The sequence below is a fragment of the Stenella coeruleoalba genome (assembly GCF_951394435.1).
Source record: "Stenella coeruleoalba genome assembly, chromosome: 1".
Classification (NCBI taxonomy): domain Eukaryota; kingdom Metazoa; phylum Chordata; class Mammalia; order Artiodactyla; family Delphinidae; genus Stenella; species Stenella coeruleoalba.
Window position 1 is genome coordinate 184,489,637 of NC_137169.1, and position 17,956 is coordinate 184,507,592.

Below are 17,956 nucleotides of genomic sequence, written 5' to 3' on the forward strand. Positions count from 1 at the left end.
AGTGTTCCTTCTCTAAACCATGTTCATAATTTTTAAATGACACAACTATCACTGCTTCATGGCTTCCAAATACTCATCTACCCTTAATTTAAAAGTACAAATTTCACATTAAAATAGAAGTACTATGTCGCTTAAAATAGAAGTACACCACTGTTTCTTATTTCCTAAAACTTCTTCAATTGTTTTGCCTAAATGGTTCAGATATAATGTAACAAGCAGCCTATTACTGTGTTAGCCTCTACTGATACCTTCTAGGAGGGAACATCAGAACTTTCGATAATTACTTGACTGATTTAAGTTCATAGATAAAAGTTACAAAGTGCTTTTATTTTCTTAAACTTAATTGGAGTATAATTGCTTTACAATGGTGTGTTAGTTTCTGCTTTATAACAAAGTGAATCAGTTATACATATACATATGTCCCCATATCTCTTCCCCCTTATGTCTCCATCCCTCCCACCCTCCCTATCCCACCCCTCTAAATGGTCACAAAGCACCGAGCTGATCTCCCTGTGCTATGCGGCTTCTTCCCACTAGCTATCTATTTTACGTTTGGTAGTGTATATATGTCCATTCCACTCTCTCACTTTGTCCCAGCTTACCGTTCCCCCTCCCCGTATCCTCAAGTCCATTCTCTAGTACGTCTGTGTCTTTATTCCCATCTTGCCCCTAGGTACTTCATGAACATGAATTTTTTTTTTTTTTTTAGATTCCATATATATGTGTTAGCATACGGTATTTGTTTTTCTCTTTCTGACTTACTTCAGTCTGTAGGACAGACTCTAGGTCCATCCACCTCACTACAAATAACTCACTTTCGTTTTATTTTATGGCTGAGTAATATTCCATTGTATATATGTGCCACATCTTCTTTATCTGTTCATCTGTCAGTGGACACTTAGGTTGCTTCCATGTCCTGGCCATTGTCAATAGAGCTGCAATGAACATTGTGGTACATGACTCTTTCTGAAATATGGTTTCCTCAGGGTATATGCCCAGTAGTGGGATTGCTGGGTCGTATGGTAGTTCTACTTTTAGTTTTTTAAGGAAACTCCATACTGTTCTCCATAGTGGCTGTACCAATTTACATTCCCACCAGCAGTGCAAGAGTGTTCCCTTTTCTCCACACCCTCTCCAGCATTTATTATTTGTAGATTTTTTGATGGCGGCCATTCTGACTTGTGTGAGATGATATCTCATTGTACCTTTGATTTGCATTTCTCTAATGATTAATGATGTTGAGCATTCTTTCACTGTTTGTTGCCAATCTGTATATCTTCTTTGGAGAAATGTCTGTTTAGGTCTTCAGCCCATTTTTGGATTGGGTTGTTTGTTTTTTTGATATTGACCTGCATGAGCTGCTTGTATATTTTACAAATTAATCCTTTGTCAGTTGCTTCATTTGCAAATATTTTCTCCCATTCTGAGGGCTCTGTTTTCGTTTTGTTTATGGTTTCCTTTGCTGTGGAAAAGCTTTTAAATTTCATTAGGTCCCATTTGTTTATTTTTGTTTTTACTTCCATTACTCTAGGAGGTGGGTCTAAAATGATCTTGCTGTGATTTATGTCATAGAGTGTTCTGCCTGTGTTTTCCTCTAAGAGTTTGATAGTGTCTGCCCTTACATTTAGGTATTTAATCCATTTTGAGTTTATTTTTGTGTATGGTTTTAGGGAGTGCTCTAATTTCATTCTTTTACATGTAGCTGTCCAGTTTTCCCAGCACCACTTATTGAAGAGGCTGTCTTTTCTGCACTGTATATTCTTGCCTCCTTTATCAAAGATAAGGTGGCCATGTGTGTGTGGGTTTATCTCTGGGCTTTCTATCCTGTTCCATTGATCTATATTTCTGTTTTTGTGCCAGTACCATATTGTCTTGATTACTGTAGCTGTGTAGTATAGTCTGAAGTCAGGGAGCCTGATTCCTCCAGCTCCGTTGTTCTTTCTCAAGAATATACTTGATACGATTTCAATTTTCTTAAACTTACCAAGGCTTGATTTGTGACCCAAGAATATGATCTCTCCTGGAGAATGTTCCATGAGCACTTGAGAAGAATGTGTATTCTGTTGTTTTTGGATGGAATGTCCTATAAATATCAATTAAGTCTATCTTGTTTAATGTATCATTTAAAGCTTGTGTTTTCTTATTTATTTTCATTTTGGATGATCTGTCCATTGGTGAAAGTGGGGCGTTAAAGTCCCCTAGTATTATTTTGTGTTACTGTCGATTTCCCCTTTTATGGCTGTTAGCATTTGCCTTATGTATTGAGGTGCTCCTATGTTAGGTGCATAAATATTTACAATTGTTATATCTTCTTTTTGGACTGATCCCTTGATCATTATGTAGTGTCCTTCTTTGTCTCATGTAATAGCCTTTATTTTAAAGTCTATTTTGTCTGATATCAGAATTGCTACGCCAGCTTTATTTGATTTCCATTTGCATGGAGTATCTTTTTTCATCCCCTCACTTTCAATCTGTATGTGTCCCTAGGTCTGAGGTGGGTCTCTTGTAGACAGCATATATATGGGTCTTGTTTTTGTATCCATTTAGCCAGTCTATGCCTTTTGGTTGGAGCATTTAATCCATTTACATTTAAGGTAATTATCGATATGTATGTTCCTATTACCATATTCTTAATTGTTTGGGGTTTGTTATTGTAGGTTTTTTCCTTCTCTTGTGTTTCTTGCCTAGAGAAGTTCCTTTAGCATTTGTTATAAAGCTGTTTTGGTGGTACTGAATTCTCTTAGCTTTGCTTGTCTGTATAGGTTTAATTTCTCTGTCAAATCTGAATGATATCCTTGCTGGGTAATCTTCATTGTAGGTTTTTCTCCTTCATCACTTTAAATATGTCCTGCCACTCCCTTCTGGCTTGCAGAGTTTCTGCTGAAAGATCAGCTGTTAACCTTATGGGGATTCCCTTGTGTGTTATTTGTTGTTTTTCCTTTGCTGCTTTTAATATTTTTTCTTTGTATTTAATTTCTGATAGTTTGATTAATATGTGTCTCAGCATGTTTCTCCTTGGATTTATCCTGTATGGGACTCTCTGTGCTTCCTGGACTCGATTAACTATTTCCTTTCCCATATTAGGGAAGTTTTCAACTATAATCTCTTCAAATATTTTCTCAGTCCCTTTCTTTTTCTCTTCTTTTTCTGGGACCCCTGTAATTCAAATGTTGGTGCGTTTAATGTTGTCCCAGAAGTCTCTGAGACTGTCCTCATTTCTTTTCATTCTTTTTTCTTTATTCTTTCTGCAGTAGTTGTTTCCACCATTTTATCTTCCAGGTCACTTACCCGTTCTTCTGCTCAGTTATTCTGCTATTGTTCCCTTCTAGAGAATTTTTAATTTCATTTATTGTGTTGTTCATCAGTGTTTGTTTGCTCTTTTCTTCTAGGTCCTTGTTAAACATTTCTTGTATTTTCTCCATTCTATTTCCAAGATTTTGGATCATCTTTACTGTCATTATTCTGAATTCTTTTTCAGGTAGACTGCCTATTTCCTCTTCATTTGTTAGGTCTGGTGGGTTTTTATCTTGCTCCTTCATCTGCTGTGTGTTTCTCTGTCTTCTCATTTTGCTTAACTTACTGTGTTTGGGTTCTCATTTTTGCAGGCTGCCGGTTCGTAGTTCCCATTGTTTTTGGTGTCTGTCCCCAGTGCCTAAGGGTGGTTCAGTGTGTTGTGTAGGCTTCCTGGTGGAGGGGACTAGTGCCTGTGTTCTGGTGGATGAGCCTGGATCCTGTCTTTCTGGTGGGCAGGTCCACGTCTGGTGGTGCGTCTTGGCGTGTCTGTGGCCTTATTATGATTTTAGGCAGCCTCTCTACTAATGGATGGGGTTGTGTTCCTGTGTTGCTAGTTGTTCATCATAGGGTGTCCAGCACTGTAGCTTGCTGGTCATTGAGTGGAGTTGAGATGGAGATCTCTGGGAGATTTTCCCCGTTTGATATTACGTGGAGCTGGGAGGTCTCTTGTGGACCAGTGTCTTGAACTTGGTGCTCCCACCTCAGAGGCACAGCCCTGACACCTGGCTGGAGCACCAAGAGCCTGTCATCCACACGGCTCAGAATAAAAGGGAGGAAAAAAAGAAAGAAAGAAAGAAGAAGATAAAGTAAAATAATATAAAGCTATTAAAAATAAAAAATAATTATTAAAAAAATTTTTTTAAGTAATAAAAAAAAGAGAAAGAAAGAAAGAAGAGAGCAACCAAACCAAAAAACAAATCCACCAATTATAACAAGTGCTAAAAACTATACTAAACAAACAAACAAACGGACAGACAGAACCCTAGGATAAATGCTAAAAGCAAAGCTATACAGATAAAAATCACACACAGAAGCATACACATACACACTCACAAAAAGAGGAAAAGGGAAAACAATATAAATATCGTTGCTCCCAAACTCCACCTCCTCAATTTGGGATGATTTGTTGTCTGTTCAGGTATTCCACAGATGCAGGGTACATCAAGTTGATAGTGGAGATTTAATCCGGTGCTCCTGAGGCTGCTGGGAGAAATTTCCCTTTCTCTTCTTCTTCGCACAGCTCTTGGGGTTCGGCGATGGATTTGGGCCTGCCTCTGCGTGAGGTCACCTGAGGGCATCTGTTCTTCTCTCAGACAGGACCAGGTAAAAGGAGCAGCTGATTCGGGGGCTCTGGCTCACTCAGGCCAGGGGGAGGGAGGAGTACGGATGCGGGGCGAGCCTGCGGTGGCAAAGGCCAACATGATGTTGCACCAGCCTGAGGCGCGCCGTGCGCTCTCCAGGGGAAATTGTCCCTGGATCACCAAACCCTGGCAGTGGCGGGTTGCACAGGCTCCCGGGAGGGGAGGTGTGGATAGTGACCTGTGCTTGCACACAGGCTTCTTCTTGGCAGCAGCAACAGTCTTAGTGTCTCATGCCCGTCTCTGGGGTCCTCACTGATAGCTGCGGCTCGCACCCGTCTCTGGAGCTCCTTTAAGCGGCGCTCTTAATCCCCTCTCATCGCGCATCAGGAAACAGAGAGGCAAGAAAAAGTCGCTTGCCTCTTCGGCAGCTCCAGACTTTTACCCGGACTCCCTCCCGGCTAGCCTTGGCGCACTAGTCCCTTCAGGCTGTGTTCACGCCGCCAACCCCAGTCCTCTCCCTGGGATCCGAGAGAAGCCCGAGACTCAGCTCCCAGCCCCGCCCACCCCGGCGGGTGAGCAGACAAGCTTATCGGACTGGTGAGTGCTGGTCAGTACCGATCCTCTGTGCGGGAATCTCTCCGCTTTGTCCTCCGCACCCCTGTGGCTGCGCTCTCCTCCGCGGCTCCGAAGCTCCCCCCCGCCACACACGCCATCTCCACCAGTGAAGGGGCTTCCTATTGTGTGGAAACCTTTCCTCCTTCACAGCTCCCTCCCACTGGTGCAGTTCCCGTACCTGCTCTTTTGTCTCTGTTTATTCTTTTTTCTTTTGCCCTACCCAGGTACGTGGGGAGTTTCTTGCCTTTTGGGAGGTCTGAGGTCTGCTGCCAGCGTTCAGTAGGTGTTCTGTAGGAGTTCTTCCACATGTAGATGTATTTCTGATGTGTTTGTGGGGAGGCAGGTGATCTCCGCGTCTTACTCTTCCGCCATATTGAAGCTCCCCTACACAGTGCTTTTTGTGAGAAAAGCTGCTCACTGTTTGAGTCAATGTGATCAAAACTTGGTGTGGGAGCTCTACACTCAATGACAATGACACTTAACTCCACTAAGGGCAGGAAAATATGTGGCCAAGCCTGCTGAATTTTTATGCAAGAAATGTGTATGTGCGTGGGACAAGGGGAGGCAGAGGGCCTAATTCTATCTGTCACAGGGAAAGGGATTATCTGGAAAAGCTTCTTAGAGGAATGTAGATCAATAATTGCTTATGTATTTTCAAGATTGTAAATTAAGGAACAAATCAATCCTAACAAAACCATACAGAAATTTAACCTAACCATCACAGACTGATATTTCAAAAACAGATGCCAAGAGACTGACTTTTCAGAGATATACAAGTTTCACTCCTTAAGATAACCATATATTATGAGCAAACGTGCTAAAATGTATTCCCCTGCTCACTGTTCCAAATAAATATGTATTTCTGCTTTGCGTGCTGTTTTTTCAATAATATTAAGGTGGAGTCTGGTCACTTAGAATAGTAACAGTCTGGATCCCAGTATTCATATTCATCTTTTTAATTTCTATCATTATGCTAAATGTCTTAGTTTAGAAAAAGAGTATAAAAATAAGAAATATGGATTCCAATAGTCATTTACATATTTTATCATTGTTCTTTTTGCTTGGAGAAAACATCTTTACCTGATTAAGGACCTTCTGAAGGTGTGGGGTCCCCATCCGATCAGCAATATGTCTGTAAGCCGGGTGTGAGAGAAAAAATTTCCTTTCTGCCAACGTGGCAGCCTTTATATCCTTCTTCCCATCTATGTCCTTCTGGCTCCTGTTTACCACCCCAATGTAACCTAAAACAAAACACACACCTATGGAGTTGGGACACCTTTGATTTATTCTGGGGAAATTTTAAAGCTCTTGAAGAGGCTGAATAAGAAAAAAAAATTATTTCAGGGCCTGAAGAATAGATCCCTTTACAAAACTCAGTTTGAGATATCAGTATTTAACAACGGCTGGATGACTTGGCTAATGTTGATTTTTTTAGCATTAACTAAGTACTGTCTTTTGTCCTTAAAAGATCTGTGCATTTAAATAGAGTAAATCTCTAAGCAGTTTTGTCATATAGCAGGCAAGTAAATAATTCAGACTTAAACAGTATACATGTATGCAATCTATGATGAATATTTATACCCTCCCTTCAAACACCTTCCTTTTCCTGTTTTCTTATTATTTGAAGGAATAGTTCTCCCTTCGGATAATTTTTAATACATCATTTGGGAACACCATGCCATTCCATAAAATGTTTAACTAATCATCAATCCATTCCTCACAACTGTGGAGGCGTTAAAATCCAGCTTCCCATTGTTTTCCCAGTTGTTTCTCTGCCACATCATCAAAGGAAGTCCTGTACAGGACACAGTACATTACCCCTGCGAAGCGGCAGCAGCTTATTCTCTAGGATATCCCTGGCATCCGTTCCCTCATCCATAAGATCCAGTTTGGTGATGACTCCAATGGTTCTTAGACCTGCATCACAAACAAACCCCACATTACACAATTTGCAGAATACTAACAAGTTTCAGAGACATATATGTCTCAATGCTAATTACAAAGCACTCATATCCTGGTTCTTTCCCTGTTCCTCTCCATCTTAGTTTGTTTTCTAATCCACTACCCCAGGCTGGTGAAGGTCAACGGGTTGAGGCAGAGAGTTGCAAACCACCCATCCATAAGATAACCCTTGATTCAGGAGAGAAAAAAACAAATAGCTGCTTCACCAAAATACTTTCAAATGTATGAGTTTATTTTTGTACTACGCATACATGGAAATGATACATTTAAATTTTCCTCCCAGGGACTGCACACAATATGGATGTTTTAATTTTTTATGTATCACATTACTAAAAACAAAAAAAATAGGCTACACATGGATCAATGATATGGGTGTGTCATAAACCAAAGCTTATTATTGATCCAGTGCTGAGTACCTGAGGTCAAAAACATAAAAAGAAGAAAACTACGTATAGGATACCATCATCCCCAAAAATAAACTCACAGAAAAGGAAATATGACTTAATAGAAGCCTGAAATAGGAATTCTGAGCCTTGGATTCTAGTCTCAAGGCAAGTCATTTAATTCTCTGGGTCTCAGTTTCCCTTATCTGTAAAATAAAGCATTGGAAGTTATTTAATCTTAAAAAGTACTCCAACCACTAATTTTATTAAGATGGGGAAACTAAGGCAGAGGGAGATTAAATAACTTTCCCAAGGTCATATAAGAAGTGGATCTGGGCAGTCTGGTTCCAGAGTCCATGCTTTTAACCAATATACTGCTTATCGTGGTAAAAAAATTTTTTTTTTTTAATTTAAAAGGCTTAAACCAAGAAAGTCAAAGAAAATGGGAAAGGAATGCAGAAAATTTTTTAAACTGTAAATCTAGCTGGATGACTGCTAACCAACTTAAAATATCAGAGAAAGAGGAAAACTGCATCCAAGAAAGCCAACAAAAGGAGACGTCCAGAAACTAAATAATTTACATCACAGCATCTCAGTAAGGTTCAAGACCTGGGGGACAGAAAGCCCTGAAAACTATGGAGAGTGGTGGTGGCAGCTGAAGCTGAAAATAGAAATACTGGATGGAAGCAGTCAGATTTCCATGGGTAACATAGCTAGGAGCTGCCCTGGTCCATCCTGACAGGACAGTGAAGGTTTACTCTCTGGAAAGACTGAACTAGAAAAAACTCTGAACTCATGGGTACCTGGCCCGGTTTGGATGGATCTGGTATTAAAAGAGGATGATTAAGTAAATTCTACATAGAGAATGGCAGGGACCCCCCTCCCCAGGCCAGTTCCCTAATTTGACTTCAGGAAAGAGATGGCTGGCAGACTTTAACCCCCCAAGCAAGAGATTGGAACAATGGTCTGGGGATACTAACCATTCCAAGAGAAAAACATATATATTGATATTCGAAGGAACAATAATTAAAATAGTCCAATAAATCATTCTGCTGTGAAGTCTATCATTCCATAATTCAAGAACACCCACACAGAACTCCAACCACCTGATAATATTTCACCCTTAAATATCAATGGACAGCCAAGGAGATTCACTAATATGAGACCAAAACAAATAAACATTATAAAGCTGAACTTAAAGAAAACAAAGATAATGCAAAATACAGAAGAAAACTATTATTTGTATTAATATCCTCAGACAGAAAGGAGAGGTCATAGCATTCATGGGACAAAAATAGAATGCCATAAAAAGGAAATTTTTGAACAAACAAAAATAATTTTCAATAATTAAAGATATGAGGGCTTCCCTGGTGGTGCAGTGGTTGAGAGTCCGCCTGCCGATGCAGGGGACACGGGTTCGTGCCCCGGTCCGGGAAGATCCCACGTGCCGCGGAGCGGCTGGGCCCGTGAGCCATGGCTGCTGAGCCTGCGCATCCGGAGCCTGTGCTCCGCAACGGGAGAGGCCACAACAGTGAGAGGCCCGCGTAACGCAAAAAATAATAATAATAATAATTAAAAATATGAGAGCAGAAATAATAATGTTGGAATACAAAGTTAGGAACCCCCCCAGAAAACAAAAGAAAAAGAAGTAAATAATAGGAAAGGAAAAACTTTTTTAAAACTAGAGAAATGATTCAGAGATACAACATCTGAATGATTGGCATTCCAATAAGAGAAAGAATGACAAACAGAAACAGTTGGAGATGTGGGGACATACTATTCAATGAGATGTCCTATAAGTGAAAGATGAATTTAGGGATTGAATTAACTCATCACGTGCCCAACACAATATGAAAAACATACACATACCTACACACACACAATATGGCATATAAGATTTCATAATACTGGGAACATTACAGCATCAGTCTTCCCAGCAGCAAACTGGAAACTAAAAACCCGCAGAGCAATGTTTTCAAAATTCTGAGAGAAAGATAATTTCTAGACTAGAATTCTAAATTACCAATAAATGTGACAGTAGAAAAAGATATTTTCAGACATGCAAAATCTCAAAATATTTTACCTCCCTTTCTCCTTTTTTTGTGTGTGAGGGGAGGGACAATTACTAAAAGATGTGTTCCACCAAACATGGGAACAAACTAACAAAGAAGTAGACAGGAAATCCAGGAAGCAGGGAATCCAATCTAACCAGAAAAAGAAGGAAATTTTTAGGATGATGTAGATCCCGGTTTAAGGCCAGGAGAGCAGTCAGTATCTATTAGAATAAGAGGACAAAGATTACTGAAGAGATATCTTCCCCCACCAAGAAAAGAAAATGAAAGTGATAGGATACTTAAAGCCTAATGCTTTTGAAGGTATTAAGAGATTTAGACTTCTGTAGGAGAGGTTGGGAATGCACTGGTGACAGATACGTAGACTATGCAAACAAACAAAAAAAGAGACAACTATCAACCTCAAAGACAGCAGTATCACTCAAGAAAGGAAATTTAATCATAATTTAACACATGGTTCAGTTGTGAATAATATTTTTAGAATCATAAATATTCATTTAGCAAAATATGATATAGTTATATTAGTAGAATTGGGGAGGTAAGTGTATATATGTGTGTGTAAGTATATGTGGGTATGGGAGGCAGCCAAATCCTTAAATATGGAGGTAAATAACAAAAGAAAGTTAGAAGGGTTGAAAGTGGTATTCTCTGGAAATCAGTAATCCAGAGTCAGGAGGAGTGGGCAAGGGACTAAAAGTTTTTATTAAAAGCCTTAGAGACTGGTTTTTCTGAAGTGATGTACATTTATAACATTAATAAAAATAAGAGTTAAATTTTAAAAGTATTTTCTTCACTACTCCCTATTTCTGAAAAGGCAGAAAAGTCTATGCTTAGTGGTGTCCCAGAAATGGCCAATGAAATTATTTTCTTTTTCACTCTTAGTTATACAAGTAGGCAACTGAAATAATCAATGAATGCCTGCTGGCAGGCTCAAGACCTACACTGTTAGATCTCAAAAAGACATTGCCTGAAGAGATTCAAAGGCACCATGTTTTTAAAAGCACTTCACTGGAAATATATAGATTCAGATAAAAATAATAATAGAGACCATTTGTTCAGTCCTGATTATGTGCCAGACACAGACCTGAAACAACTCTGAGATAGGTACTATTATTTCTCAATTACACTTTCCTCAAAGTGAGACTTGGAAAGGAAAAATACACTTGCCCAAAGGCTTGCAGGCTGTAGGGTGTAGAAGGCAGGCAACCTAATTCCATTTTTAATCACTATCTTTTTCTGCCTCTCAATTCTTAGCTAGATTCTACAAGTGATTAGCTGTGTTATTTGGCAAGTTATTTACATCATCTGGGCCTTTTTATCTACAGAACTAAAGGTTTAACTAGATGTCTCTTTCAAGTCCAGAATTCTGGGAAGGAGAACAACTTCCAGATTCAGAAGAGGTTATGTAGAGTAGTATGCAAAGTAAAAAGTAATGTAATAAAATTCTTGCCCTCCAACTAAAAGGAAAATTTTAAATAATACATTAAGAGCTAATAAATAATGTGTGATACTTTGTTTCAATTATGTTTCTCTTCAGTAAAGAATAGCCACAATGATGAGTACTGACAAGTCCTGACGAAGACCTAGAAAAAACATACAAGGCACTTCAAAAATCTGATTCTTATATATAGCATAGATCTAAGAGCATTGAGTCAAGGATTGGACTGTTTAGATTCAAGTCCCAACCGTTTCCCTTGTTAGCTCCGAGACATTAGTTTCCTCATCAGGTATAACCACATCAAAAAGGTAATCATCACAGTTTACATTTGATGTCTGGGATAATTATTAATAGCATCCCCTTTAACTCTCAAATGACTTCAAACAGAAGAATAAGTTACATGTTTACTCTAACTCAACAATAAAATGAGGAAATAACAAACCTATGTTTTAAAATTACATAATAGGACTTCTGGTTTCTGGTCCACCACGTAAGGGGCTTGGAAGTTGCCACTGTGTCCTACCTAACAAGTGAACAACTGAAAAATTAACAACACTTCTGAGATTCATCAGAGAACTGAAGCCACAGAGCAAACCACTGTCCCCCAAATTTGGAGAGACAGATAGGTGAATACAGAGAATCACAATTTACTGGAGCACAAACACAAAAGCAGAAAACTCTGTGGGAACCAGGGCCTAGGCAGAAAAACCTAAACTGTAATTGATGAATTGCTGGAAGCTCAGTGTGGGCAGTCTAAGAGTTAAAAACTCCAGGGGGACCCAGTCATAGAGGGTACCCATACTTTTGTGAGTTTTGCTTCTAGGAGCTCAACCAGGTTCTCACAGTGACTATCTGAGAAAAATCTCCCTGTGCTTCAGAGAGGGGGAGAAAGAAACAACTTGATTTAAAAATGGGTGAAAGATCTGAACAGATATCTCATCAAAGAAGATATACAGGTGGCAAGTATGTATATGAAAAGATGTTCCACATCATACACCATTAAGGAGTTGCAAATTAAAACAACAGTAAGATATCACTGTACACCTATTAAAATGGCCAAAATCCAAAACACTGACAATACCAAATGCAGACAAGAATGGGGAGAATGTTAGCAACTCTCATTCACTGCTGGTGGGAATGTAAAATGGTACAGCCACTTTGGAATATGGTTTGGGAGTTTCTTACAAAACTAAACATAATCTTACCATATGATTCAGTAATTGTACTCTTTCGTATTTACCCAAAGGAGCTGAAAACATGCCCATACAAAAACTTGCATACAGATGTTCATAGCACCTTTACTTATAATTGCCAAACTTCAGAGCAACCAAGATGTCCATCAGTAGGTGAATGGATAAATGAACTGTGATACATCCAGGCAATGGAATATTATTTAGTGCTAAAAAGAAATGAGCAATCAAACCATGAAAAAACATGGAGTAACCTTAAATTCATATTACTAAGTGAAAGAAGACAATCTGAAAAGGCTTTATGGTGTATAATTCCAACAATATGACATTCTGGAAAAGGTAAAACTATGGAGAAAATAAAAAGATTAGTGGATGCCAGCAGTTAGTGGAGGCAGGAATGAAAAGGTGGGGCACAGAAGTTCTTAGGGCAGTGAAAACTATTCTGTATGATATTACTATGATGGATACATGTCATTATATATTTGTCCAAACCCATAGAGTGTACACCACCAAGAGTGAACCCTAATGTCAACTCTGAACTTTGAGCATCAATGTAGGTTCATCAATTGCAACAAATGTACCAGTCTAGTGGGCGATATTAATAGTTGGAGAGGTTATGCACGTATGGGGACAGGACATACATGGAAATTGTACCTTCTACTCAGTTTTTCTGTGAATATGTAAAATTGCTCTAAAAACTAAAGTCTATGAATTAAAGACAATTAAATAACATAACACATGTAAAGTATTTGGTACATAAAAACCACTCAATAAATGAAAATTGTGATCTCACCAATTTTGTTTTTCACCACTACTCCCACTCTATTCCAGTCCTAAGCTCCTGTGACACTCAAGTCGTAGCTCTCCATGTGATCACGCATTCTTGCCTCTTCACCTTCACAATGCTATCCCTCTCAGTTTCAAATATCCTTCCCTCTCTTCTTTTTTTTGTTATTTCCTACTCATCCTTCAAAATACTTTATAGGCCTCTCCTGCAGGTCCTTAATCAGGCTCCCACAAGTGTAAGTGTGGAACCTTTTCTCTGTGACTTCAGAGCTCTCTGCATACACTGAAATCATAGTTCTTACATGACACTAGGAATCTGCTTATTTGTCTGTCTCATCCACTAAGCCATGATCTCTTCAAGAATAAGGACAACATCTAATCTACATATTCCAAGCAATTCATATAAGGTGCCAAACACAGAGCGGGAACTCAATAAATGTTTATTTATCAAATGAATAAATGAGTAAAAAGCATGTTTACTTTTCTTAGGTTTAGACAAGAATTGAAATACAAATTCCAAAAAAGAAACATGATACCATTCTACCATGTTACCTAGGTTTGTTGTCAATACAGTGATTTTCCTATAAGAACACTGCCATTTCTTCCATTTATATAGGCAACTGAATTGTAAGCAGTGTGTTGTTTCATCTAATTAAGAAATGGGACAAAACCAAGCCACGAACCACATTAGCAGTTGCCAGAAAGGTAATCTGGAACACTGTGTACACTGAAACGGCAGCAATGAAAAACAAAATCAATGAAGAATTAGTGTAAACATGTATACAGCAAAATTAAAAACAGACTTAGGAAATTAGATGTCCTTCAGTTAATGCATCTTTTTTGTTGTTGTTTTGGGCTTTGGTGGTATTTGAGTTGGGGGTGGTTTGAAGTAAATGCTGTTCTTTCTGTTTGGCAAAGATTATGGAATATTTTACTTCTGAAAGCAATCAGTGATGAATAGGAATAGTTTCATCTTTTTTTCCTATAAGTTTTCCATTAACATTATTTTCTTGTTATTTTCCAACAGTTCTGAATAACACAGTTCTCATTTTCAAAGTCATCAGATAATATTACTGCATGTGATACTAGGTAAAATATTAAGTAAATAATAGAAAACATAAAAATTACTGTTGCTATGGTAACAGAGACTATCTTACTCACCGATTTATACCCAGAATCTAGCGCAGCACTTGAAAGATTTAATATTTGTGGAAGGAAGGGAGAGCAGAAAGAGAGGGCAAAGGGAGACAGGATATAAGAGAGGGAAAGGAAAAAGAATTACTCCAAAGGTAAGAAAATTTAGGTATAGAGTGGTTCTTTCACTGAGAATCTGTACTCCAAAACAGACTAAGGCATGAAGGAACAAAAGAAAAAGAATCCACATACAGTAGTTCCCACCCCCATCTGCAGTTTCACTTTCTATGATTTCATTTACCAGAGATCAACTGTTGTCCAAAAATCTTAAATGAAAAATTCCAGAACTAAACACTTTATAAGTTTTAAATTGAGCACCATTCTGAGTAACTTGATGAAATCTCCCACCATCTTGCCCCATCACCCTGGATGTTAATCATCCCTTTGTCCAGCGTATCTACCCATTAATTACCTAGTAGCCCTCTTGGTTATCAGATCAACTGTCACAGTATCTTCATGCTTGTGTTCAAGTAACCTTTATTTCACTTAATAATGACCCCAAAGCACAAGAGTAGTGATGAGGGCAATTTGGATATGCCAAAGAGAAGCTGTAAAGTGCTTCCTTTAAGCGAAAAGAAACAAGTTCTCAACTCAATAAGGAAAGAAAAAAATCATAAGCTGAGGTTGCAAAGATCAATGGTAAAAATCAATCTTCTATTGAAACTGTGATGGAAAAAGAAATTCCTGCTAGTTTTCCTGTCACACCTCGAATATATATGTATAGGGAAAAAACACAGAATATATAGGGTTTAGTACTTTCCACGGTTTCAGGCATCTCCTGGGGGTCTTGGAACATATACCCATGTATTAGAGGGACTCCTGTATACTTATATCTCCCTGCTTTTTCTCCACCAAAATCCATTTTCTTTCTCTTCCTTGGCACACAGCTTAACTATATTTTCAAATCTCCCTTACAATTGAGTTACAATCTCCCTTATAATCTGCCTGTACTGAGTTCTAACCAGTGGAAGTGGGTGAAGTGATATGTGCTACTTCTAGGCTTGGTCTGTATAACTTCCCACGTATTCTTCTGCCAGCTCTTTCACCTTCTACTTGCTGGATCTAACCATAATAAGTCCCTAAGTCGCTATGGGTGACAAATATAAGTATCTGGGCATCTATGAATGATGTCATAGACAAGAAACATCACACTACCCCACACTACACTGAAAATCAACTCAGCATAGACATTTCTACTGTTTGCACCACTACATGTTTCAGTCTATTTATTACTGTATATCAGTACAAACAATGGTACTCTGAAGACGAGAGCTGCCATAATGAAAACCTGGCTTAGCAAGATTAGGTAGCAAGGGAACAAGTATTGCAACATGGAAAGATGAAGATTCATGTTATACAGTAGCTGTGTATTTTGTAAACCTGCCGCATGTGATAAGTTGTAAGGCAGACTAAGTGCCTACTGAAAGGAGAAGCTATTGAAAAGGGCCTGGATGTTAATTTGTCTTGATTGTTCCTTGCTGCTTAAAGCAAGGTATTTAAGAAAGAAATGAGTTCACAAATTTATTATTTTGCAAGCAGAAAAAGAAAGGATTAGAGAGAAGCTAGAAATCTGGGTCTTTTAATGGTTGAAAAAGCCAACTGTTCTTGTAACTCAAATAAGAAAATAGACTGAAAAGGCTCTGAGCAGCGAACGTCCACTAAGAATTTCAGTTAAGCAAAGGAGCTCAGTAATTTCTCTTTCTAGCTTAAAAGCGTAATAGGGTTCAGACACACATTTCTGCTATAAACTAGAAAACTGATAAAATATATAAAACAATAGTTTTCAGACATGAAATAATAGGTTGTACAGGACTATGATGCTTGAAAGAAGAGAAACAACAAAATAAGTCATACAATTATTCAACTACTACTTGGAGGCAATTTCTGGACAACAACGCAAGGAGGAAAAATCCAAAGAGATTCCAGCAGTCCTGCTTAGTTGAAGAGACATAGATTGGATTTCAAGGAGGCCAAGGCTGCTAGAATTTACAGGATCCTGTGCCAGATAAAAGGGAGCTATGAATAGAAAGAGCTCTACAAATGTGCATAGGGGTCTCCCCCAGTCTTTGAATGCATGCATGCCTAAGGTAAAACTCCACAAGGCTAGGCAAAAAACAACTTCCAGGGAGCGCTAAACCAAACAATTCCCAGAGCTCACATAGGGCTGGGAATCATTAAGTCCCACCAGCCAGAGGGGAGAAACCTGTTGAATTAAAGATACCAAAAGGATCGAACCTCAGTAAAGGTTACTGTAGACCCACCCTTTAAAGAAACATAAAAAGGCCCTCTCCACTATGTGAGAGAACACAGCAAGGTGGCCATCTGAACGCCAGGAAGAAAGCTTTTAGCAGAAACCAACCCTGATGGCCCACTGACTGGGGACTTGCAGCCTCCAGAACTGACCCCTTCCAGGAGGCCACATTACAGTGGATCATCCTGTCTCCTTGGGTTCTCTTGGCTGTGACAGTTTCTCAGGCTTTCCTTATTTTTCAAGACCTTGATAGTTTGGAGGAGGACTGGTAAATAGCTAACTGGGGTGGGGGCGGGTGGTATCTTCAAGATGGTAGAGGAGTAAGACATGGAGATCACCCTCCTGCCCACAAATTCATCAAAAATACATCTACAGGGAAGAGATATGGGAACATATGTATATGTATAACTGATTCACTTTGTTATAAAGCAGAAACTAACACACCATTGTAAAGCAATTATACTCCAATAAAGATGTTAAAAAAAAAAACATCTACATGTAGAACAACTACTGAATGCTGACAGAAGACCTCAGACCTCCTAAAAGGTAAGAAACTCCCCACATACCTGGGTAAGGCAAAAGAAAAAAGCAAAACCAGAGACAAAAGAATAGGGACAGGATCTGCACCTCTGGAAGGGAGCTGTGAAGGAGGAAGAGTTTCCACACACTAGGAAGCCCCTTCACTGGCGGAGACAGGGAGTGGTGGGGGGAAGCTTCAGGGCCATGGAGGAGAGCGCAGCAACAGGTGTGCGGAGGGCAGGGCGAAGAGATTCCGGCACAGAGGATCGGTGCGGACCAGCACTCACCAGCCTGAGAGGTTTGTCTGCTCATCCACTGGAGCGGGTGGGGTCTGGGAGTTGAGGCTTGGGCTTGGGAGTTCAGATGCCAGGGAGAGGACTAAGGTTGGCTGTGTGAACACAGCCTGAAGGGGGCTAGTGCGCCACAGCTGGCCGGGAGGGAGTCCGGGAAAAAGTCTGGAATTGCCTAAAAGTCAAGAGACCATTGTTTCGGGGTGTGCAAGGAGAGGGGATTCAGAGCACCACCTAAACGAACTTCAGAGATGGGTACAAGTGATGGCTACCAGGGCAGACACCAGAGACAGGCATGAAATGCTAAGGCTGCTACTGCAGCCACCAAGAAGCCTGTGTTCAAGCACAGGTCACTATCCACACCTCCCTTCCCGGGAGACTGTGCAGCCCACCACTGCCAGGGTCCCGTGATCCAGGGAAAACTTCCCCGGGAGAACACACAGTGCACCTCAGGCTGCTGCAACGTCACGATGGCCTCTGCCGTGACAGGCTTGCCCCACACTCCGTACCCCTACCTCCCCCCGGCCTGAGTGAGCCAGAGCCCCCCAGTCAGCTGCTACTTTAACCCCGTCCTGTCTGAGCGAAGAACAGATGCTCTCAGGCAACCTACACACAGAGGCGGGGCCAAATCCAAAGCTGAACCCCGGGAGCTATGCGAACA

General features: G+C 39.8%; 1 protein-coding gene across 6 annotated transcripts in view; it reads right to left on the reverse strand.

Moving 5' to 3' along the window:
• Nucleotides 1-17,956, reverse strand: part of DNM3 (dynamin 3) — a 570,555-nt gene that overhangs the window by 369,259 nt on the left and 183,340 nt on the right. For all 6 annotated transcript variants that reach the window (XM_079939900.1, XM_079939895.1, XM_079939899.1 and 3 more), the window contains exons 5-6: nucleotides 7,029-7,127; nucleotides 6,291-6,451 (exon numbers count right to left, since the gene is read on the reverse strand). In XM_079939900.1, the coding sequence (XP_079796026.1) occupies nucleotides 6,291-6,451; nucleotides 7,029-7,127 (260 nt within the window). The remainder of the gene's footprint in view (nucleotides 1-6,290; nucleotides 6,452-7,028; nucleotides 7,128-17,956) is intronic.